Source organism: Lynx rufus, unplaced genomic scaffold (assembly GCF_022079265.1).
Source record: "Lynx rufus isolate CCGP_SWC_20201006 ecotype Redwood Valley unplaced genomic scaffold, mLynRuf1.p SCAF_9, whole genome shotgun sequence".
In the NCBI taxonomy this organism is placed as follows: domain Eukaryota; kingdom Metazoa; phylum Chordata; class Mammalia; order Carnivora; family Felidae; genus Lynx; species Lynx rufus.
In genome coordinates this window covers 103,599,131-103,623,979 of record NW_025814897.1, presented here as the reverse complement: position 1 = coordinate 103,623,979, position 24,849 = coordinate 103,599,131, and the positions used below count along the sequence as shown (strand labels likewise).

Here is a 24,849-nt window from a genome sequence, read left to right as displayed (position 1 = left end):
TGCTCAAAAAACATTGCAGAATAAATGGGTAAAAAGAAGATATGATTAATTGTTGACCTATGGTCATTGTAGGGGTGAGGAAAAGTGTCATCTTTGTACACTCGATTTCCTACGGTCAGAAAAGATTTACAAATGAAGGATGATTACTCCTATTTCATCTGGCCTGAGGAGTTTAGGATAAAAGGGAGATGAAAGCATTTTTATTGGTGTTACAATGTTGACTCTTCCAGTGCCTTGGAGGGAGGTTAGGTACAGAAGAAAGGATCCGTCAGTAGAGGTGAGCTTACAGGTCATGCAGAAGATGCCAAGGAAGGGAAATGTACATGACACTGATTCTTTTCGTGGTTCTCTCCCGGGTGCCAGGTTGCAGCGAAAGCAGATGCCAGCAAGAAGCACTTAGCAAACAAGCAGGATCAGAAAGCCTCCCTGGACTCAATGCTGGGGGGTTTGGAGCAGGACCTGCAGGACCTTGGAATTGCCACAGTGCCCAAGGGCCACTGTGCTTCCTGTCAGAAGCCGATTGCTGGCAAGGTGGGATGGGCCAAGAAGTTGGTCCTACAGCCATCTGTCTGTGTGTATGTCTGTGTCTGCCTCACCAAAGATTGCTCTATGGCCTTCTATTCTACGACATTTTAGTAATAGTTAATAACTACCCATCCCTTACAGTGCTCCGGGCACTGAGTTAAGCACTTTGCAAGTATTTCCTCATTTACCGGTCACATCAGCCCTTCAAGGGACACTCTATTATTGTTCCTTTGGAAAGATGAGGGAAACAAGGGCTCTGGGATGTTAACTGGCATGTATATCCAAGGTCTAGAAAGAGGAGGAGGTAAGATTTGAAGCCCAGGAGAGCCTCACTGCCGCGTGCGACTCTGAACCACTTTTCTGTCCTGCCTGTCCTGGGAGGGAGTCTCCCCCTGCTCCCTCTGTGCCAACTTCCCGCTCAAGTTGATTGATTATGATTTCCGCTGACTCAGCTCCAAATCGTGGCCGCAGCCTCCTGCTGTGTCATCCTTCACCAAAACCCACAGCAAAGGGCTTTGGTGTGGGGCGTGAGATGAGGTGTTCAGACCAGAGGAACAAAAACCCTCATCTGGCCTTTTCCTCTTCCAGGGATCCCTTCCAGGCCACGGTAGTCATCCCTGTCTGTCACTGCTGTGCTCGATTTTGGTTCCCCCACCCTCCGGAGCTGTGTAGCGGCAACCAACAGCTAACAGACTTTTATCAGCAAGATTGGTCAGGAAACTGGGCACCCTCTGGCTCTCCATAATGCAGGGGCAACAGACCCCGTAGGTGGGACCTGGGTCTAGGCCTCCGTGTTGCGTAACCCCAGGGGGGCGCCGTTTACACGAAATACCGTGCGCCAAGTGCTGTTCAGAGCTGTGCAACCTAGGGCACCCTAGGGCACCTGGCTGCAGTCTCACGGTGGCCCAACTTCATTTCCTCCCCAGGCGATCCATGCTCTGGGGCAAGCGTGGCATCCGGAGCACTTCGTCTGCGCTCACTGCAAAGAGGAGATTGGCTGCAGCCCCTTCTTCGAGCGCAGTGGCTTGGCCTACTGCCCCAAGGACTACCACCACCTTTTCTCCCCGCGCTGTGCTTACTGCGCTGCTCCCATCCTGGACGTGAGTCATCCCCCTTCTCCTGCCGGGGCTCGTGGGTGATAGAGCTGCAGCCCTCTGACGTCTCTGTGTGTTCCTTTTTCAGAAAGTGCTGACGGCAATGAACCAGACCTGGCATCCGGAGCACTTCTTCTGCTCGCACTGCGGAGAGGTGTTCGGGGCGGAAGGTATCGCTCTTCCTTGGTCGGTTGTGGTCGTCGTGGTTCCGGGCGCTGGCAGCAAGCGCCCGGTTCAGTACTCTATGCCATCCTTCCCCGCCTTTCCCCAGCATTTATAAATTTTGTTTGAATTGGTTTAAAAAAAATTTTTTTAATGTTTGTTTATTTTGGAGAGAGACACAGAGTGTGAGCGGGGGAGGGGCAGAGAGAGAGAGACACTGAATCGGAAGCAGGCTCCAGGTTCCGAGCTGTCAGCACAGAGCCCCAGGCGGGGCTCGAACTCAGCCTGAGATCCTGACATGAGCTGAAGTGGGGCGCTTAACAGACTGAGCCACCCAGGCGCCGCTAAATTGGTTTTTTAAATCAAAGAAATACTAATGCAAAACCTCAAATATCGGAGCGCCTGCGTGGCTTAGTTAAGTATCTGACTTCAGCTTAGGTCATGATCTCATGGTTGGTGAGTTCCAGTCCCACACATCAGGTGAGCTCCAGCGCCCCTTTGGGTGAGCCCCGCTTCTCTCTCTTTCTCTCTAGCTCTCTCTCCACCCCCTGCCTCTGCCCATCCTGGGATTTTCTCTGCCCCTTGCTCACCTGCGCCCCACACCCCCCTCGAAAAAAAAAAAAAGGCTCAAATATTACATTAAGGAGAATACTGAAAAAGATCAATCCCTTGCTTTTCCTTTCTCCACCCCCAGATCCAGTTATCATCTCCAAATGTTTTCAGCTTTTTTCTTCTGTTATGTACTTGTGTATTTTAAGGAATATACTCTATTACCATACATTGATTTTTTTTTTTCCTTAATTTTAACCATTACGTATTAAGTTTCTACCGGGGAAGATGAGAATTTACTATCCCACCTTACCCTCAACACACTTCCCCTCCCCCATTCTCTCAATGTAAAATCAGGTCATAATTACAGGTCAGACCAGTATTCAGTGGGCACATATTGACAACCATGGAAATATTGTTCATTGTTAAGACTTGTAGCAAACTATGGTCAGAGCAGAGCACAGATTTTAAAACTGTTTTTTATATTTTAATGTTTTTATATTTTAATATAAATATAAATGTTTTTATATTTTAATGTTTATTTTTGAGAGAAAGAGCGCACGCACAGGCGGGGGAGGGGCGGAGAGAGGAGACACAGAATCCGAAAAAGGCTCCAGGCTCTGAGCTGTCGTGCGGAGCTCGATGTGCGGCTGGAACTCACAAACTGAGATCATGACCTGAGCTGAAGTCAGCTGCTTAACCCACTGAGCCACCCAGGTGCCATGGAGCAGAGCACAGATTTTAGTGTCAGACTGCCCAAGTTCGAATCTGGGCTGCGGTATTTATTAGCTATATGATATCATTCAAGTCATTTAACACTCTGTATCTCGTTTTCTTCATCATGGGCCCAGTACTAATTACCTCACAGGGTAATTATGAGGACTTTGAGATGCAGTGGCAGTTTTGTGTTTAGAACAGTGCCCAGCACTTGGAGACACAGTAAAAATTAGTTTTACTATCATGGTATCCTTTTCATATAAATTAGTTTTCTCCCTGAAGTTAATATTTAGAGTTCTTTTTCACTGGCTCAATTTTCATTGTACCTAGCTCTAATTTATCTGACAGAGTCGCGGAATCATTCTCAAAATGGTCAGCCACATCTGGTAGTCAGTCAGTTCCACTCATTTTGCTTTGGGGACGTCTGCCCCCCCACCGCAGCCTGAAATGCTTCCTCCTCAGGCCTGCTGTGAAGCACTTATTCTGGGCCATTATCCTGGGAATTTCTTTTACTCCTTTACTACCTTTTTTGTTGGATCCTCTGTTTCCTCGATCCCCGGTCTTTTACTGCCTTTACGTTGGTGGAACAGCTCCTAGGAAAGGAGGAGTAAGAGGTAAAACTCTTGAGACCTTGAATATCTGAAAATACTGTTATTCTGTGGTCTACCTTGAGTTGCCTGGACATAGAATTCTGGGTGAAGGGATTTCCCCCTCGAATTCTCAACACACTGCTTCCCTGTCTTCCAGCTTCCATGGTTGAGATGTCTTTATTAAGCTTCTGTTCTTATTCCTGATACTTACTGTGTGATCTGTTTTTCTGTCTTTGCAAGTTTTCTTTTTCTCCTTTCTTCTGAATTATCTTGATTTTTTTCCCCTGACTTCTTCTTTTTATGTTTGTTTTGAACTAGTATGACTCACACATGGAATCAGAAGGCTTCTTCCTTTTGTGTTTTTTTTCCTGTCTTTTTAGAATTAACTCAGTGGGAAGACAATTCAGCTGTCTCCTAAATAAAAATTTGGGCAGTCCCATGTCATTTCCAATGACTCTTAATGAACAGTTATTATTTTTTTTTTAAGTTTATTTATTGGGGCACCTTGGTGGCTCAGTCGGTTAAGCATCCAACTTCGGCTCAGGTCATGGTCTCACAGTTCGTGAGTTTGAGTCCCACATCGGGCTCTCTGTTGTCAGCGCAAAGCTTGCTTTGGATCCTCTGTCTCCCTCTCTCTCTGCCCCTTCCCCAGTCATTCTCTCTCTCTTTCAAAAATAGGTAAACGTTAGAAAAATAACATTTATTTATTTATTTATTTATTTATTTATTTATTTATTTATTATATTTATTTATTTATTTAGAGAGCACATGTGTGCATAAGCAGGGGAGGGAGAGAATCCTAAGCAGGCTCTGCACTGTCAGAGTGGAGCCCAATGTGGGGCTCAAACTCCTGAACTGTGAGCTCAAATCAAGAACTGGAGGCTTAACCTACTAAGCCACCCAGGCACTCCCTTAATAAACAGTTATAAATAGAAAATCAGTTTAAAACACAAAACACATGGGGTGCCTGGGTGGCTCGGTCAGTCAAGTGTGGGACTTTGGCTCAGGTCATAATTTCATGGTTCTTAGGTTTGAGCCCCATGTCAGGCTCTCTGCTGTTAGCACAGAGCCTGCTTTGGGATCCTCTGTCCCCCTCGCTGCTCCTCCCCCACTTGCATGCTCTCTCTCTCTCTCTCTCTCTCTCTCCCTTTCTCAAAAATAAACAAACTTTTAAAAAATTAGAAAAAAAACCCATAAAACATACAACTAAGTCCTCGGGTAATTCCATCTGTGTAATAGCTAAAGCATCCAACTTTAAGTGACCACTACTGTCCCCTGGTTGGCTCTTTAAGCTGTGGGAGACCAGGGAAGGCGGTTCTAGCCCTTCCTCTGTCCTTTCCTACCTTTAGCATCCACCCCCTCACCCCTGTTGCTGATATCTGACCCCTCCACGGTTTAAACAGTGGAGGAGGAAGATAAGCCTGGAGGAAAGTACTAACTTTCCTAGTACTGCCATAAATTTGCATCATGCTCTCTGGATCTGACATATGTTTAACTAACTTTCTTTTTTTTTTTTTTTTTCCCTTGGATGCTCTTGTGGATTCAGTACAGGTTCAATTTCAAACTCTTGATTACCCTTCGCTTATCTTAGCTAGCTGTTTTCTGCTTGGTACATTTCTTGAAGGACTCATTCCGCACAGATTATTTTTGTAGGGTTTTCATTGTTCCCTCCTGGTGATCTCTTAGAAGTGATTACAGTGGTTTCACGTGTCTCTGTCACTCACACTTTTGTACACAGACCATGGGGGACAGGCATGTTTTTCTTACAGTCAGTGGGTTTGCAGTTAGTTATCAGCTGTGTCTCTGTATTCAGCCAGATTCACTCGTGGACATTTCCCAGGGGTGAGTTAAATACTGTCAACTGTATCCCATTGATGGCTGGGGACACATATCCAGCTCTCTGAGTGGCCCTATTGAAGTCTCTCTCTTGACTTGAGGTTACCTGGAAGCATACCTCATCCCTCTTGGTGGTGGTGGCGATGAAGCACCCATAGCAGTTTTTTCCCAAAGAAGTCCCTCTCTCAGTTTTCCTTTCTCTTGACCTGTTTTAGATCCTCAGTGTGAGTGAGGAGTTCAAGAATTGTGTAAACAGCCCATGGCTCTCTACTTTGAGGGATTTCCTAAATGTCACTTTGAAATCTGACATCTATTACTGGGGCGCCTGGGTGGCTCAGTCAGTTAAGCATCCGACTTGGCTCAGGTTGTAATCTCACAGTTTGTGGGTTCGAGCCAGGGTCGGGCTCTGTACTGAAGGCTCAGAGCCTGGAGCCTGCTTCAGATTCTGTCTGTCTGTGTGTCTGTCTCTCTCTCTCTGCCCCTCCCCCACTTGTGCTCTGTCTGTTAAAAAGAAAAAGAAATTTGACATCTATTACATCGCTTGTGCCTTACATCTTGTTACACCGGTCTTTGTCAAATGCTGCTGATCTTTGGTTGTCCATTTCCTGTTTAAGAATGAGACACTAAAAGGTTAATTGGGAGCTCTGTGGTACAAGCAGAACTTGTTGACTGGTGGACTCAGCTGTGTGATACTCAGGTAGCATACTGTAGGCATTTTGCTGGGAAACCCCTGTATATTATTATTTTAGGCCTTTTAGGGCTTGACACTCTCTGGTTTGATATTTCCAGAATTAATCACTACATTTTGTGGCAGGGTGGGGGATCTGATCTAACAGCTCTTCAGACTTCCAGCCAATCTCGTTTCCAGACTTGAAAACTATCTTGTACATTCGCTTTCTGAGCCCCTCTGATGCTGTGGAACCCCAGCTTGCATCGCCTTGGTACCTCCCCTTTGCAGAAACGCAGGCTTCATTTTCTTGTTTCCTGCCAAGCTAGTTGCCACTCTTATACCTACTTAAAGTTTTGCAAAATTGTATTGATATCTCCTCTGTGGCATCTCCTCTCCTTTTCTCTTATTCCTTATGGGTGTTTCTAATGTAAATCATTCTTTTTTTTTTTTTTAAGTTTTTTTTTTAATTTTTTTTTAACGTTTATTTATTTTTGAGACAGAGAGAGACAGAGCATGAATGGGGGAGGGGCAGAGAGAGAGGGAGACACAGAATCGGAAGCAGGCTCCAGGCTCTGAGCCATCAGCCCAGAGCCCGACGCGGGGCTCGAACTCACAGACCGTGAGATCGTGACCTGAGCTGAAGTCGGACGCTTAACCGACTGAGCCACCCAGGCGCCCCTAATGTAAATCATTCTTTATCATGTTGGTGGTATTTCAAGAGAGAATGAAAATAGTCCCATGTATCCTGCCCTTCACTGACATAGAGACTCACGTAAATGTCAGGCATGTTATTATGTATATTCCTAACTGTGAAATATTTAACCCCCACTGCAGTCTTGTAAGAACATTTTTATCCTACACGGAATCTAATTATAAATGGAAACACTGAGCCCCGGGAGGGAAAGTAATTTTCTTAAAGTTATACAGCTAGAGCCAAAGAGATGGAATTGAAACTCAGGTCCCATTTCTGCAGGTTCCATGCTTTTTCTACATCATCACAACTGCCGCTTGACATAGACTCGATTCTTCTTCTGCTGTTGGATATCTTCACTTTCTTGGCACCCACAAGGTTCACTTTATTTGACAATAGACCCAGATACAGTAGCACTGACATAATGCACTAGCAAAGTGCTTTGTAGTAATTTGCTTGTTCACTGAAGCTTGTTCAATGCTCTTCACAAATCATTAGGTATTTTGTTTCCAGATTGCACTTTAGTTAAGCAGGATTTTTTTTTTATTGAGATTTAATCTGAATCATATGAAAGTGTGTCGTGGTAAATTTATATTGTACTGGTAGCCATTGAGGTATTAGAGTTAGTTGAGTAGAACAGTTAGCAAGTGAGTACTGCCCACGGATGATTATGATATGGATGGGACGCCTGGGTGGCTCAGTCGGTTGAGCATCTGACTTTGGCTCAGGTCATGATCCCACAGTTTGTGGATTTGAACCCCACATTGGGCTCCATGCTGACAGCTCGGAGCCTGGAGCCTGCTTTGGATTCTGTGTCTCCCTCTCTCTCTCTCTACCCCTCCCCTGTTCATGCTCTATCTCCCTCTGTCTCAAAAATAAATATTAAAAAAACTTAAGATTATGATATGGAGGTCGCCTGAGAGCAGAACAATAGAACACAGGCATATTTCAAGAAGAGACAGAAGTTAGATCCAAGAGAAAATTATCCTATCCATAGGATGACCAGAAAGCACCATGAGGGTAGCTAATAATCACTGTTCTTGACTCCCGCCCCCTCTTAACAGACGAGGTGCATTGGGCCATTTATGACCTTACATACTCACCAGACCACACTTAAAACATTTACTGATACACCTGACAAAAGAAGGCCATTTATTAATCAGATGCTCCTCCTAGCTTATATTTTTGTTTTTATCTTTTGCTTTCTGCAAATGGGTCTCCTGCCATATGGTTGGTCCGTTAATTAGGTGGCATCCGCCTCACCTCTAGTCACATAGTCATACAGAGTTTCTATAATGACAGCTTAACCACCGAGCCTTCCGGGAAATTAAATTCATCTGCATTTTTGTTTCAGTTCAGAAAGTTCCTCTTTAAGGCTCAACTTTCTAAGCTATCAGGCCTTAGCATCCTCCCGTGGGGACCAGGTCCTCAGTGCCTGTGTCTTTCTTTTTTAATTGTTCATTATCCAGGCCATGTAGGTGCTCCCTAATTTCCCCTGTGGTTAAGAGCCTCACCAGAGTATAGACACCTCTCTCTCTCTCTGTGACACTTTTAATTGTTAGTGTTTCTCATCCGTCCTCCAGAGGTAATTGGCCCCAGAGAGAGCCTCCAGGAAAGTGACTGCTGAAACTTTCTCAGTTTATTGGGTCACTAAATGCGGGGGCATCACAGCAACTTTGGCTGATTGCTTTTGATTCCTCTCCTGAGACTCACCAGAGGCGGTTCCTTCCCTGCTGTGTCATTCTGGAGACCAGCTACCCTGCAAATGCCTAGATGAGGGTCATTCCTAGGTCAGTTGGCATGTCTTAACGATTTTCTCAAGTAACACCCATTTACAGGCAAGTTCAGTTTTATGTCGCTTGCTTTATGGAGCATCACTGCAAATTCTTGGGCCCCCACCCCAGATCTGCTGAACCAGAAACTTTGGCGGGGGGGTGGGGGGGTAGGGCCAAGCAAATCTGCATATTGACAAGCTCTCCAGGTGTTGGATGCATGCTGAAGTTTGACAAATACCATGCCACACAAAAGCAAGGATTGCGGGTGCTGGTTTGTTTTCCTTAAATGGTAGGCCTTCCTGCGTGCTATTGTCCTTGATCAGACCTAGACATTCTTTGACAAAGTGGGGGGTGGGGGGGAGTAAGCTCTTCTCTGTCTCAGGGCCTTAGAAGAACACAGAACAGCTTAGAAAATTATTAGTTTAGATTTTTAGGTCTGTAGGCCTCAGAAGTCCATTCAATTGTCCGTACTTCAAAGATAGCATAGCTGAACAAAGCAAGGGATATCAAAAAGTGACCAGAGATAATAGGAAGACCGAAGTTGCATGATTTGGGTCCCAACCCCTGGCTCCTCCTACTGCCTTTTTGGGTCTGGCTGCTAGTAATCAAAATGGGTTCCTAGCAACCGTGTTTCATGGGTGGGCCGTTTCAATGCCCTTGCGTACTTTGCTTACCTGTTCTTTTGGCGGGAGTACAGGTAGAGCCCTCATATTTACAAAGCTATTGAGTTATGATATTTGGGCTCAGCTGATACTATCCGTCCCCACACAGAGGTCAAGACTAGGGTGCAGCTAGGGGTGCGACACTGAAGTTAGGCTTTGAAGTTAGGCCTAGATTTGGACCTTAGGTCCTCTACTGGCTAGTTCGTTATATGTGATTTGTCTGAGCTTCCCTTTTCTCACTTGTAAGATGGGAGGGTTGCTGCGAAGACTTTAATTTCAATTAGTACCGTAGGCAGAGCCTTCGGTTGGAACCAGGGCAAAGCAGGTGCTGCATAAACAGGGTTGCCAACAGTCACCTTCGTTTTGGGCAGACTCTCCTGATAAATGGTAAGGAGAGCTCCTTTCAGAAAAGTCCACCTATGTATACATAATCTAGTTAGTCCTGGAGAGGCTCTAAATGACACATATTCTGAAGCTGATGGTGTCAGTAGTGTAACATCGTTCACACGTCTGCTCATTCAATAAACATTCATTAAGCCACTGCCCTGTGTGTGTCAGGCACTGTTCTAGGTCCTAGGGATACAGTGACAAAAAACACGGTTCCTGCCCTCACGGTGCAGGTGCTCTAGCGAGAGAGACAGACAATAATCAAACTAGCCAACTAATTAACTAACTCTACTTATAAGTCACTTATAACTTTACATGTTAGGACAGACAGTGATAGGGTGCTGTTTGAGATAGGGTACTTGGGTCAGTTGCTCTTTTAAGCAGGTCCCCCCCTCAGTTAAGTGAAGGCCCAAGCCCTCTGGGAATCTTGGGGAGGTGATTTTCCAAGCAGAGGGAACATATTACTTAAATAGGTGCTTGAAGATGAATTAGTTTGTTATATTTTTCTTTTTTTAATGTAAAGACAGTAAAAAGACAGTGCAGAAATCTTCACTTATAACCGATTACCTTGTTAACCTCATGCAGCATAAAAACTAATATTTTTCTTCATTTGTTAATATTTATGCATACATAAGTTGTGTACCTAAAATTCCTTCTTTTTCACTTAAGTGTTTCCTCACATGGTTTCATACTTTTATAATAATAAATTTTAATAATATCAATTATTCCATTCAGGCTTTATGTAAACAAATTATAAAAGATTATGTGCTGAAAGATGTTTATTGAAGCTTTATTTGTAGTACCAAATATTGTAAACAACTATGTTCATAATAGTAGATTACCTCTTGTGTATTAGTAAGGCTGCTATGAATTTCTTTAAACATAACATTTTCTTCTTTTGAATATTTGTATGGATTAATTCCCAGGAGAAAGATATCTATATCTTTTTTTTTAAATTCTTGATACGCATTACCAAATATTTTCCCAAAAGAATACTAACATTTAACTTTCTCACCAGGAATATATAAATATGTGACTCACTCCATGTATTTTCCAGTATTGGGTAGACTTACTTAACACTGTTTTTACTACTTAGCTAAAATTAGAAACTAAACTACTAATTAGAAGAAATTAGAACTTTACTTTTTTCTTCTGAATTTCATGGCTTACTAATGTTGAATATATTACTACTAAAAGTATTTCTTCTTGTGCTATTTGTCTCTTTGTGAGGAGGACTTATTTTAAGGGGTTTAAAAAAATTAATCACTTTGGGTTTCTCATCCTTCTTTATCCAGACATAGGATGTATAAGACTCAAGCCCAGGGTTTTCTAGCATGAGCCCAACAGTGAAAATGTCCAGTATTAAAGAGAAAGCTCTTACATTTCAACAAATTGATTAAATTTTTTTGTTATGGAAATTGCTTGCTGCCTGGCTTCACTGAGTGTCCGTGTTTCACTGAACTAAAATCCTCTACCCTCTACCCACCTATCTACCCCATTTTCTTGCTGGAATATTTAAAAGCAAATTGTAGGAATCTTGTCACCTCACCATTAAATACTTCAGCATGCATCTGAGAAGGACAGAAGGACTTTTTTTTTTTTTAACATAACTACTTTCACACTTGATGAAGTTATTAATTCCTCATTATCATTTAAAACCCATATCTAAATTTCTCAGGTTTCTTTTTTTAAATTAATTTATTTAAATTCAAGTTAGTTAATATACAGTGTAGAATTGGCTTCAGGAATAGAGCCTAGTGATTAATCATCACTTATATATAACACCCAGTGCTCATCCTAACAAGTGCCCTCCTTAATGCCCATCACCCATTCAGCCCATTCCCCTCCCCCGCCATCCACCTCCCCTCCAGCAACCCTCAGTTTGTTCTCTGTATTTAAGAGTTTCTTATGGTTGGCCTCTCCCTCTGTTTTTGTCTTATTTTTCCTTCCCTTCCCCTATGATCATCTGTTTTGTTCCTTAAATTCCACATATGAGAGAAATCATATATTTGTCTTTCTCTGACTGACAGATTTCACTTAGCATAATACGCTCTAGTTCTGTCCATGTTGTTGCAGATGGCAAGATTTCATTCTTTTTGATCGCTGAGTAGTATTCCATTGTGGATATATATATATATATATATATATATGTATATATATATATATATATATACACACACACACACACACACACACACACACACACATATATAACACATCTTCTTTATCCATTCATCGGTTGATGGGCATTTGGGCTCTTTCCATAATCCAGCTATTGTTGATAGCGCTGCTATAAACATGGGGGTGCATGTGCCCCCTTGAATCAGCATTTTTGTGTCCTTTGGATAAATATCCAGTAGTGCTGGGTCATAGGATAGTTCTGTTTTTAATATTGTGAGGAATCTCCACACTATTTTCCAGAGTGGCTGTACCAGTTTGCATTTCCACCAATAATGCAAGAGGGTTCCCCTTTCTCCACATCTGAGCCAACATCTGTTGTTCTTGTGTTTTTAATTTTAGCCATTCTGACAGGTGTGAGGTAATAGCCCATTATGGTTTTGATTTGTATTTCCCTGATGGTGAGCAATGTTGAGCATCTTTTCATGTGTCTGTTAGCCATCTGATGTCTTCTTTGGAAAAGTGTCTATTCATGTCTTCTGCCCATTTCTTCACTGGATTATGTGTTTTTTTTTTTTTAATTTTTTTTTTCAACGTTTATTTATTTTTGGGACAGAGAGAGACAGAGCATGAACGGGGGAGGGGCAGAGAGAGAGGGAGACACAGAATCAGAAACAGGCTCCAGGCTCTGAGCCATCAGCCCAGAGCCTGACGCGGGGCTCGAACTCCCGGACCGCGAGATCGTGACCTGGCTGAAGTCGGACGCTTAACCGACTGCGCCACCCAGGCGCCCCAGGGATTATGTGTTTTTCAGGTGTTGAGTTTGGTAAGTTCTTTATAGATTCTAGGTATTAACCCTTTATCCAACATGTTATTTCCAAATATCTTCTCTCATTCCATCCGCTGCCTTTCAGTTTTGTTGATTGTTTCCTTTGCTGTGCAGAAGATTTTATCTTGAAATACCAATAGTTCATTTTTGCTTTTGTTTCTCTTGCCTCTAGTTACTTGTCTCATAAGAAGTTGCTGTGACTTAGGTCTAAGAGGTTGCTGCCCATTTTCTCCCCTAGGATTTTGATGGTTTCCTTTCTCACATTTAGGTCTTTCATCCATTTTGAGTTTATTTTTGTGTATGGTGTAAGAAAGTGGTCCAGTTTCATTCTTCATGTTGCTGTTCCAGATTTCCCAGCACCATTGGCTGAAGAGACTGTCTTTTTTCTGTTGGATACCCTTTCCTACTTTGTAAAGATGAGTTGGCCATACATTTGTGGGTCCATTTCTGTTCCATTAATCTATGAGTCTTTTTTAAAAGTACCAGTATCTTACTGTCTTGAAGATTACAGCTTTGTAATACAGCTTAAAGTCCAGAATTGTGATGCCTCTAGCTTTGGTTTTCTTTTTCAACATTACTTTGGCTATTTGGGGTCTTTTTGGTTACCTACACATTTTAGAATAGTTTGTTCTAGCTCTGTGAAGAATGCTGGTGTTAATTTGGTAGGGATTGCATTGAACGTGTAGATTGCCTTGGGTAGTATAGACATTTTATCAATATTTGTTCTTCCAATCCATGAGCGTGGCATGTTTTTCCATTTCTTTGTGCCTTATTCAGTTTCTTTCATAAGGTTTCTATAGTTTTCAGCGTACAGATCTTTTATGTTAGATTTCTAAAACACATCATTTACTTTGTTTATTTGAATCAGTTGGGTCCAAGGAAAGTGTATGCATTGCACTTGATGGTTTTATCTCTCAGAATAAAAATCCTGTAATGATCTTCTCTTCCCTTTTTTAAATACCATTGGTTTCTTAAGAAACTGGAACTTATGTCTTATTAAATGTTCTTGATTTGACTGGCTGCTTCCTCACAATGTTGTTTAACTTATTTGCTTTTGTCCACCCTCCCCCTATTCTTTTGAGATATATTTGGCAAACATTTTCTTCAGTTTATCCTGTGTTGGATTTGCTTATGGTACTTTTGGTCATGCACAAGTCATTGATATGGTATTTTTAATGGAGCTAAATTTATTGATATTTAACTTGCTTTTGATATTTGAGCCATTTTTACCACAGTTTTCTCATTCCTGGTTTAAAGAGGAACCCACTCATTTTTGCTTAAATCTTTATATGGTTGGAATTATTACATCTAGAACCTTGCATCCATTTGGAAGTTATTATTTCATATTACCTTCTTTTTAAATATTAGGCACTTTTCTTCAGGGGCTGTTTTAGGTACTAGAGGGACTTAATGGGACAAGACCAGGGATATCTCATTTCAGAGCTAATGCTCCAACAATGGAGGACAGACCACAAAGATAGTTTCAGACAGTGCTAAATACTAGAAAGATGATTTTTAAAAAAGATGAAGTGAGGGTGCCTGGGTGGCTCAGTCAGTTAAGCTTCTGACTTCAGCTCAGGTCATGATCTCCCAGTTCGTGGGTTTGAGCCCCACATTGGGCTCTGTGCTGACAGCTCAGAGCCTGGAACCTGCCTCAGATTCTATGTCTCCCTGTCTCTCTGCCCCTCCCCCACTCATGCTCTGTCTCTTTCTCAAAAAATGAATAAACATTTAAAATAAAAATTTTAAAAATTAAAAAAAATGAAGTGATGGATATGGGCTGATGAGAGGCCTCTATGATAAGGTGGTATCTGAGCTGATTGCTGAATCATAAGGTGAGATGGGCCATGCCAAGTCCTGGGTAGTAAAGGCACCGAGGAGGAATAGACTCTAATACTAACTACTAGGGATAAGCCAGGCACAGCACTAACGCACTCGTCCCCCATTATCTCCTGTATTCTTATAATGAGCCATGAGGTCAGTATCTATTATTGGCCCCGCTTTGAATTTGAGGACACTGGGTTCAGGAAAGCCAAAATCATTGGCTTCTTCTCAGCCTCCCACTTGGTGGAAGGTATCAATCACCCTGCACCTTGATTTTGCCCCTCCAGGCTTTCACGAGAAGGACAAGAAGCCGTACTGCCGGAAGGATTTCTTAGCCATGTTCTCACCCAAGTGTGGTGGCTGCAACCGCCCAGTGTTGGAAAACTACCTTTCAGCCATGGACACCGTCTGGCACCCGGAATGCTTTGTTTGTGGGGTCTGTATACTCACTCACCTGTTGGATTTAGGGAAAGTCGGGAGTCCTCCTCTCTGAGAGGCCAGGACGCCAGCTGGTAAGAGGGTTCACAGCTCGGGGTGAGGGTTTGATGTGAAGCTCAAGGAGGCACAAAACACAGCGCCCCCCGTGGGCGTGTTTGCTCGCGTGCTTTGCAAGCGGGTAATATCCTCGCCTCCATCCACCAGATAACTGGCAGGAATTTTAAGGCTGCGGTTTCACTTTGCTGATGTTCTGTTTCTTGACATCTGCATCCCTTTTCTTTCTCTTCGCCGCCCCCCCACCCCCACCCCAGGACTGCTTCAGCAGTTTTTCTGCTGGATCCTTCTTTGAACTGGACGGACGTCCCTACTGTGAGCTGCATTACCACCAGCGCCAAGGAACACTGTGCCGCGGGTGCGGGCAGCCCATCACCGGCCGCTGCATCAGTGCCATGGGCCACAAGTTCCATCCTGAGCACTTTGTCTGTGCTTTCTGCCTGACACAGTTGTCAAAGGGCGTCTTCAGGGAGCAGGATGACAAGACCTACTGTCAACCCTGCTTCCACAAACTCTTCCCACTGTAATCTCAGCTGACCCCACGGTCCCCGCAGATGCCCTGTAAAGTTTAAACCAGGAGAGCGAAGAGTACTCTGTTATTACCGCTCTTCTCAGTGGGCATAGAGAGAAAGTAAATAGATCTAGAAAGAACCTTCTAGATGTTACATGGCTAGGCTTGCAGTCTTAGGTTTTAGATTTCTAGTCTTTTTTTTTTTTTTTTTTAAATCGGGTACTTGGATCTAGATCTAGGTCCTGCTGTTAGTGCCTCTGCAGATGCGTCTTCCACATGCACACATTTATTTCACTGCTGGTTTTCTCCCATTTTCACCCCGGGGACGACCCTGCCCATGTCTTCTCTCCTGTGGCCCTCATAACTGGGCCCTTTCACACCTCCCTGGTTTCCCTCTGGGACTCACTTTCCTTTGACCGCTGCATTATCCTTGCTGTCAGCAGTCCTGAGCTCCCTCCCAAGTTCCCTGCATCTCTCTTCAGTATATTTCTCTTTTTCAAGAGGATGTCGGTTTTAACTGGACTACTTTGAGTACCAACATCACTGATAAATAAAACGGCTTTTGGTTTTAATGTCTTGCTGTCATGTTTAGAGATAAACTTCCACTTCCTGGGTTATATACTAGGTACTACGTGCAATTAAATTCACATCATATCTCTTGTTTACTTCCACACAATAGGCACTTTGTTTTAATCAAAAGAAATTGAAAGGAGGGATTCCTGTTCACTAAGTTTTCTCTTAATCTGGGCCCTTAACATTCATTTCATCTTAGTTTTTGCATTGAGGTGATTGAATCATCTTAAAAGATGGCAAAGCTCCTTAAAATTGTTTTTGTCACTTTGTTCTTGCGGTTTGTGGGTTCAAGCCCTAAGTTGGTCTCTGTGCTCACAGCTCAGAGCCTGGAGCCTGCTTCTCCCTCCCTTTGTTTACCTAAAGTGAAAAAACAGATCTCCACTAGACACTTGAAAATTCTTATTTGCCTATGTATGCATTGCTACAAACTCATAAAATTGTATGTATTAAATACATCCATTTCTTATATCAATTATATCTCAATAAACCTTTTTTTTTTTAAATGAAACATCTTCCTCAACTTCACAGTTCTCTCAAAAAGACAAGATAGCTGTTTTCTCTCTCAAGGAAGTTGCTGTGAAGGATCTTAGATATTTTCCAGTTCGGATTAGGAAATCCAAGCCCCAAAGACAATCTCCATTTAGTTATTTGTTCCTCTGCAAACTATCATAAGTAAATTTGTGAAAAAGCTTGTCAGCTATTAAAGAAATCTGACTTTCTCATGCCCTATTTCAGGTAAACTTCAGAATGAGTCCTTCCTCAAAGGAGATATTGATAAGATCTGTACTATGTCTTTCTTACCATGGTCTTAAAATAATTGTGTAATTATTTGAAAAAACAGCAACAATAACAACAACAACCTGGAGTTTAAGTTACTGAGGAAAATTCCTTTATCAGAGGTATTTTTAAAAATAGGACCAATTTATGGGGCCCCTGGGTGGCTCAGTCGGTTAAGTGTCCGACTTCGCCTCAGGTCATGATCTCACGGTCTGTGATTTCGAGCCCATTTCTGGCTTTGTGCTGACAGCTCAGAGCCTGGAGCCTGCTTCAGATTCTGTGACTCCCTCTCTCTCTGCCCCTCCCCTGCTCATGCTCTGTCTCTGTCTCTCAAAAAATAAATAAACATTAAAATTAAAAAAAAAATAGGACCAATTTAAGGGTCTTTAGACCAATATGGGAAACGACTTCTTAGAGAATGATTCTTGTTAAACTTGATCACATCTGTCTCCTTTGAGGAAATGGATCATCAGGGGGTTTTTGAGAATTAAAAGGAAGTGGTAACGGTTAATAAAATAGGAACTTCAACACATCCATGCTATGTGGGAGGTCATGCAGGGAGCCATCAGGCCTCCTGCCCTGTTTGGTTGAGTACCAGACTAAACAAAGTATTCGCTCTCCTTTTAAACATCTTCTTTACAATGTCTGCACCCTATGATGTCACATGCAGGTGTCAATATGACAGTGCTCATGGTTGCCTTGGCAATTTGACAAAATGCACTTGAGGTTTTATCCTTTAAGAAAGAATGTTCAGGTGCTAACACTTTTTTTTTTTTTAAGGATTAGCTATTTTGAGATATCAGTAGAATCTGCTATTTAACAACGTCAGAGAAAATCCAGTGTTTGCCAGGAGCAATTATGAAATGGACATTTTTGGGGCTCCTGGGTGGCTCAGTTGGTTGGGTGTCCAACTTCAGCTCAGGTCATGGTCTTGTGGTTTGTGCGTTCGAGCCCCAAGTCGGGCTCTGCACTCACAGCTCAGAGCCTGGAGCCTGCTTTGGATTCTCTGTCTGCCTCTCTTTCTGCCCCTCCCCTGCTCACACTCTGTCTCTCTCTCAAAAATAAATAAATATTTAAAAAAGAGAAATGGACACTTTTTTTCCTCCTTATCGTGAATATAAGTGGTCATATTTGCTCCAAGAAGAGATGCTGCCTTCAGGGCCAGTGTTTTAGCAGCAAGGAAACCATTCACAAGAAATTTTCCTTAAAAAAAAACACACACACAAGAGAAATACTATTACTCAAACTGATTCCCTATCTGTTTACTCTTGGTTCTGAGTAACTGCTAGCTTTGAAAAAATAGAATCTGAGGAATAGAGCTTTACCATCAGTAAGCTCTCTCTCTCTCCATATATATATATATACACACACACACACACACACACACACACATATATATATATATACACATATATATACATACACACACACACACAAACATACATACACACACACATATGAATGAGTGACTGGGAACTCTATTCTCAAAGAGAAATTTCTCAATTCGTTTGGCCAATTATTCTTTGGAATAAGTAATAAAGTCCTCCAAAGTGGAGAACAACAATGATTTTTCCATACAAGTTCCAGCAGTTACTTCAATCTGTGTAGGATGGCCTCCAGCCACATGCTCCCTTTGTCATGACCAGTAGAGGGAGTGAGAGCACTTTTCTCCGACTTTGCGAGTGAAAGTCCTGAGATTCATCCCAACTTGGAGAAGTTTCGGTCATTACTCAGTAATTTTTACTGGAAGAATAGATGATGCAGCTTGGCTTAAGGCAAACCAGACCATTCCTAGAGCTAAGGGCAGGACTAAAAACACAAGGGCGGTGTGGAAGAGATGTGAATACTTTAAAAGTCTGGGTACCGGTAAGAAGGGGGTGATGAATCTCAAATTTGTAGGACTATACATTCAAAAACAAAAATATTAAAGCATTTCTGAGTTTCAAGTGATACAGAAGGGAGGCAAGCAGGTATTTCTAGTGCCCAAAGCAACATGTCTGAGAACTTAACAGAATTCCAAAGGAGAGGAGAGTCAGGAATGATGGGATCATGAGGAACAGGGGGCAGAGGCATTGGTTTTCACTGGGCCCCTACAGACACAGCATTAAGCAGCATCAAAAGCAGCCTCAGTCTGGTGATCTTAAAGGGGAGCTCTTCCAGGGGCGCCTGGGTGGCTCAGTCGGTTGAGCATCCGGCTTTGGCTCAGGTTATGATCTCACAGTTCGTGGGTTCAAGCCCCGCATCGGGCTCTGTGTTGACCGCTTGCTCAGAGCCTGGAGCCTGCTTTGGATTCTGTGTCTCTTTCTCTCTCTGCCCCTCCCCTGCTCATGCTTTGTCTCACTCTGTTTCTCAAAAATAAATAAATGTTAAAAAGAATTTTTAAAAAAACAACATCAAGGGAGCTCTTCCAGCTGAAATAAAGATGAGAAGGAGTGACAGTTTTCTTTAGGGGCAAGTGTCTTGGACATGAACTGGTCCTTACTAAGGGCGGTGGTGGCAACCACTAACACATGGGGCTGAAAAAGTGACCACCTACCCCCTACATACTTGGGAGCAGTGTTGCTAGATGGAACCTGCCATCAGGGCATCAGGTGAGCGCTGAGAACCCAGAGGTCGAAGGAGAAATGGAAATCCACTGGGCCCCATTGGATGAGAAAGAAAGACATCTCAGAGAAGAGCTGGGGCTTGAGTTGTCCTTATTGCAAATTTATAACTGCTGGGAGGCGGCAATGTCTCAAATTTATTCTGTAAGAAATGAGACAGTTTATATAAGAGGTTTCTCCTTCCTGGATATGGTAAACCCACAGTACCTAAATTCATTTCCTGTGGGAAGCTATGTCCTAACTGCATTTGGGTTCACAGATCATGGATTCTGGACAATGGCACACACTTCCTGGCACCCTGCTGAGAGATCCCTCTTCCCTCCTATTTTGGATATCACCAAATCTCAACAAATACTGTATTCTAGGAGTAACATTCTTGCCTGGGATAACTACCCTTCTTCCACTGAGAAGATATCTCAGGTCACAAGTGTTGATGGAAAAACTCCTATAGCTCAGCATGAGCAGACCAAGAAATCAAAGAGGACTTTACTTCCTTTGAACTTGACTTAAAGTATATCAACTTAAATGAACTTAATTAAGCCTAAGTTATGTCCTATGACTAGACATAATTGGGAATGTGAAATAGAATGGGAGCACCACACTGTTCTCATCTTTGGTCCAGGTGGTTAGGTGGGGCTGACTTTACCCTTAGCCCCTGGGAGGACACACATCTCAGGTCTGACCAATAAACGTGCTTTGTTCTCCTGGACCAAGGTGATTGGATCAGGAATAGTCATGTGACCCGAGCAAAGCCAATTAGATTTCTCCCCAGGACCTTTGCTGGATTTTTTGTGGGGGAAAAATGTATTCTCCTTTTGTTGAGAGTCTAGCTGTGAGGGTAATAAAAACCCACTGCTGCTGGGAAATATCTTTATGGTCACTTATGAGGTGCCTGCCTGAGAGAAAGAAGCCAACACAGAGGAAAGAATTGCTGAGTCATGAAGAGATAGAGTCTTCTTTTTTTGAGCCACTCAATCCTACAATATCAATACCTTCACCCCAGACTGAGAAGTTATGTGAGCAAATAAAACCTCTTTTTTTGCTTCAACTGATTTGAGTTGGAATTCTGTCACTGAAGAATTGTGTAAGAAGAACAGGCATATTCTCTCCTTTATAGACTTAAAGTATTGTGAAATAATAAATGAATGAACAAATAAACTCAACAGTGGCCCATTATTTACCACAGTAAAACTACTAGACAAAAATCTGGTATTCCCAATGCTTTTTACATTAGAGCACCATGAAACACTTTGCATTTTAAGTCTGAGGCATCCTGTAGATAACTCATATACTTAAAATACAAACTTTTTGTTCCTGTAACAATTTGTTAATAAAGTTGAGTTGTATGTGTCAATATTTCTAAGGGAGAGGAGAGAGAGGAGGGTGCTGTCACTCTTTAAGATGCAAAAATGTGTTGGAAATCATGTTAAATGTGCTGCTTTATCTAATGCTCATCCACAGAGAACTATTACATCTTTAATGTTATTGTAATGCTGTGTATTTGTAAGGAAACATAGTTTCAGAAAAAATCTTGCTGTTTTACTTGCAAACAAAGAAAAACATTTAGAAAATTTTAAGACAATTGGATTTACCTGCATGGTGAAAGTTGGTCCTTGAAAAAAAATTGGGTTTACAAGAGCCCGAGGAAGAGAAAGAAAACACTTATAGTGATTCTGAGAGAAGATCTTAGGGACGCCTTTCAGTGCTTTGGAGGTTGAGGGTGATGAGTTTCATTATGTGCAATGACACTTGGAAAATAGGACTTGCCCTCTCCAGGTGCTCTTGCATTTTTCAGACATGAGTTAAGAAATATTAGAGGCTCAAAATGAAGTGAGGAGCTTGGAAGGAGAGAGGATTTCCTAAAATAATCTGAAAAAATTTGAAAGGCAGGGAAAGTGGGAGGGGAGAAAATGATAAGATATGTGAGAGAACTCGTGAGTTAGGCAAGGTGAAATTTCCAGAGCTTCCAGCGAAGGAAGAAAGATGGGTGAGAAGAAGGTGACATACAACACTCTCTGTGAGGACAAGAAAGGCAGTGGGGATTGGGGTGGGGAGTCTGCCACTCAGCTCCAGGGGAAGCTATTGCTTATCTTGGAGTGTCTCTGAGCTTGGGTTTTGCTAGAAGTGGACCCCGAGACCAGGATTTGTGTGCAATAGTCTATTTAGGAGGGGACCTCTGGATGTACAGGTAGGAGAGTGGGAAAAAAGGGGATAGCAAAGGGAAGCAGGCCAGTTCAGTGTGCATTGACGAACAGGTTACTCTATTGGAAGATGGAGCTCAGCGTTCTTGAGGATGTCTGGAATTTATGGGAGGACACATGGGATGTCAGTCAATAAATACCCAGCCCCACCTCTGCCTCCTTTAGCCTGCCCTGTTTGCAAGCAGGACATGCTTCTGTGGCCAAAGAAAGCCCTTCGTCTAAATCACAGGTGCTTGAAAGCTTTCAGGAAGCATCAGCGTGTGCCTAGCAGCCAGTGCCAACAATAGGGCTGGGGAAGTCACAACATCTCTTGGGGAAAGTTATGGAGGGGTAAGTATATAAGCAAAAAGTCATTAGAAAGTTCTTCCAGTCACTGCTAATCATAATACATTGAAGCAGCACATTTGTTTGCAATGCTTTAAAATATTCCCTGCTCTGGGAAGCTTAATGCATTTCACCTATTGGGTGATTGAGGGGATTGAGGAAGAGAGTGGACGATGATTATTATTTCCACTTTACCTGTGGGAAAAATGATCAATTTACATGAATAGGCCAAGATCACTCAATTTTAGTGATAACACTAGTACCAGACTAAAGTTTGCCTCATCTTTGCCTGGGACGCTGTCTTTTAGGCTCGACACCAACAATGTAAAGCCTATCTCAGAAGTGTGGCCCAGGTGGTAAATTTTCAAGTGACAAGTAAGGGCACTGGGGCAGGAAAGTTGTCCACTGCTGTAGCCTAGGCTGTTTGTGATTAGAGGATCAAGAACAGCCTTCGCACCAGACAAATCAAAGTTCAAATGTTGATTCTTCCACTTACAAACTGTGTAAACCTTGGTTAAGCCACTTATCGTCTCCAAACCTGTTTCATAATAGGTCTAATGTAGGTAATAATACCTCCCACATGAGTTTGCCATGAGGATTAACCAAGATAATAAGTGAGAAAGGCTTTGTAAGGTGCCCAAAACCGAACATAAAAGGCACTGACAAAATAGTCCGGGAGATATGTGAAGAAGTCAACATGGCTTCCGCCTCTAACATTGCCATGGAGACTGTGAAACTGTAGCAGGCTCTTAGTTGTTTTTGTATGATTTTAGAAATCTTTTTTAAGGCTCAGGATGAAATCGATGGAACTGAAAACACTGGGAGATTAGAAGAGCTTGAATTGGAGCCCATAATCTTCCTTTGCAGCAACATATTGGCAAAGCAATGCTCACAAGTGAGTGAGCATAGCACAGGAAATCCATCCAGTTAGCTGCTTGCCACAGATAGGAAACAGCTAACCTGGGTTAAGGAAGCAGAGCCACAGAGAGGAAGTTCAGGAACCTTCCAATGTTATGATTTTCACTGCCTGTCAATGGCCTAATCATCAGTCAAGGGAAATTCCCAGGAAAATCCTTATCGTCATTATTACTTGTATCAGTCTGCTAGGGCTACCATAACAAAACACCAGACCGGGTGACTTAAACAATAGAAATGTATTTTCTCACAGTTCTGGGGGCTAGAACTCCAAGATCAAGGGGTCAGTAGGTTTGGTTTCTCCCGAGGCCTCCTCTCTCTTTGGCTTTCAGATGGCCACTTTCTCACTGTGTCCTCACATCGCCTTTTTTCTTCGTGCCTCCCTACTATCTCTTCCTCTTCTTATAAGTCCTACTGGATTGGATTCCCCACCCTCTGACCTTATTTAACCTTAATTACCTCTTTAAAGACTGCATCTCCAAACACAGACACAGTGGGGATTAGAGCCTTAACAAAAGAATTTTATGGGGACATAACTCAGCCCAAAACATTACTTAAAAGAACACAGTGGCAAAGATACAATTCTACATGCTTTCTGATGACCAAACTCTGTTAGCTAATTGCAAACTCATCGATGGGTAAATTTTGGTCTTCTTTTCTTTTTCTTTTTTTCAATAGGCACTTGATTACATCCCCAGGTGATAAAATTCCAGAGCCACGGGTACACATGTAAATACAGGCCTAAATTTTTAATACTATCAAGCTTGTGTGATTCAAGCATGGTTTTGAGACCAGTGACCTCAGGGTCTATCGTCCTGTCTATCTGGATGAGGGGCCTGATCTCGCTTGGCGTGAAATGCCACCATTTCTGTCCTCACTCTAGAAGCTTCCTTTCATTCAATGAATATAATTCTTTTACTCTGCTTCTTTCTAGACTGACGTCAAATTTGCTGTCCTATTCAGATTCTGATCGCTTCAGCCATCGTTCTTTTAACACATGCAATTCCAGTTTTATTTTCTCACTTTCTGCTCTGAGGGATGAAAATTCATTCTTCTCCAAAACAACCATTCACTTTTCCACATTAGCAATCGGAGATGTTATTTGCTGGAGAGAGATCTTGGCTGCATCCTGGTGACCAACCTTTGAAATGATATTCATGTAGACCTCCGTGGTCTTGACCAACTCATTTATAGAATATAGTGATTTCTGCTTGTTGTGTGGTAATCCCATTTTCTTTGAGTTAACACACTAAGTCATGTTTCACTTGGGACTGATGTATTTGAGTTGTAGGCAAGAGCGGGGGAAGGCTTTGTGATGTGGGTCTTGACTTCGGGTGTGGGTTTCCATCCCAGAACTGCTCGCTCGTCCTGTTACCTCGTGCAGCATCACTTGATTTTTTTATCATTTGTTCATTCATTCCATCAACATGAACATCTCTTTTGAGATTCTTATTTATTTATTAAAAAAATTTTTTAACGTTTATTTTTGAGAAGAGAGAGACAGAGCATGAGTAGGGAGGAGAGAGAAAGAGGGAGACACAGAATCTGAAACAGGATCCAGGCTCTGAGCTGTCAGCACAGAGCCCAACGCGGGGCTCGAACTCACAGACCGTGAGATCATGACCTGAGCTGAAGTCGGATGTTTAACCGACTGAGCCACCCAGCTGCCCAGAGATTCTTTTTTAGAATAAATAATTTATTTATTTAAAGTTCGTTAACGTACCATGTAGTCTTGACTTCAGGAGTGGAACCCAGTGATTAATTCATCACTTACATGTAACACCCAGTGCTCATCCCCACAAGTGCCCTCCTTAATGCCCATTACCAATTTAGCCCATCCCCTCCACTCCCCTCCCCTCTGGTATTTATCCAAAGGATACAAAAATGCTGATTTGAAGGGGGCACATGCACCCCAATGATTATAGCAGCACTATCAACAATAGCCAAATTTGGGAAAGAACCCAAATTTCCATCAACTGATAAATGGATAAAGAAGACGTGGCATATACGGAATATGGAATATT

At 42.6% G+C, this 24,849-nt stretch overlaps 1 protein-coding gene and 1 pseudogene across 1 annotated transcript in view; one reads left to right on the top strand and one right to left on the bottom strand.

Annotated features, from left to right (window-relative positions):
* The window catches only part of LPXN (leupaxin), a 37,527-nt gene extending 21,523 nt beyond the window's left edge, over positions 1-16,004 (top strand). Inside the window, exons 5-9 of the mRNA XM_047072347.1 lie at positions 364-531; positions 1,452-1,625; positions 1,708-1,789; positions 14,717-14,865; positions 15,179-16,004. Of these exons, the coding sequence (XP_046928303.1) occupies positions 364-531; positions 1,452-1,625; positions 1,708-1,789; positions 14,717-14,865; positions 15,179-15,448 (843 nt within the window). The 3' untranslated portion in view covers positions 15,449-16,004. The remainder of the gene's footprint in view (positions 1-363; positions 532-1,451; positions 1,626-1,707; positions 1,790-14,716; positions 14,866-15,178) is intronic.
* Positions 16,005-23,511: 7,507 nt separating this feature from the next.
* Positions 23,512-24,243, bottom strand: LOC124506082 (mitochondrial calcium uniporter regulator 1-like; annotated as a pseudogene).
* Positions 24,244-24,849: the final 606 nt, after the last annotated feature.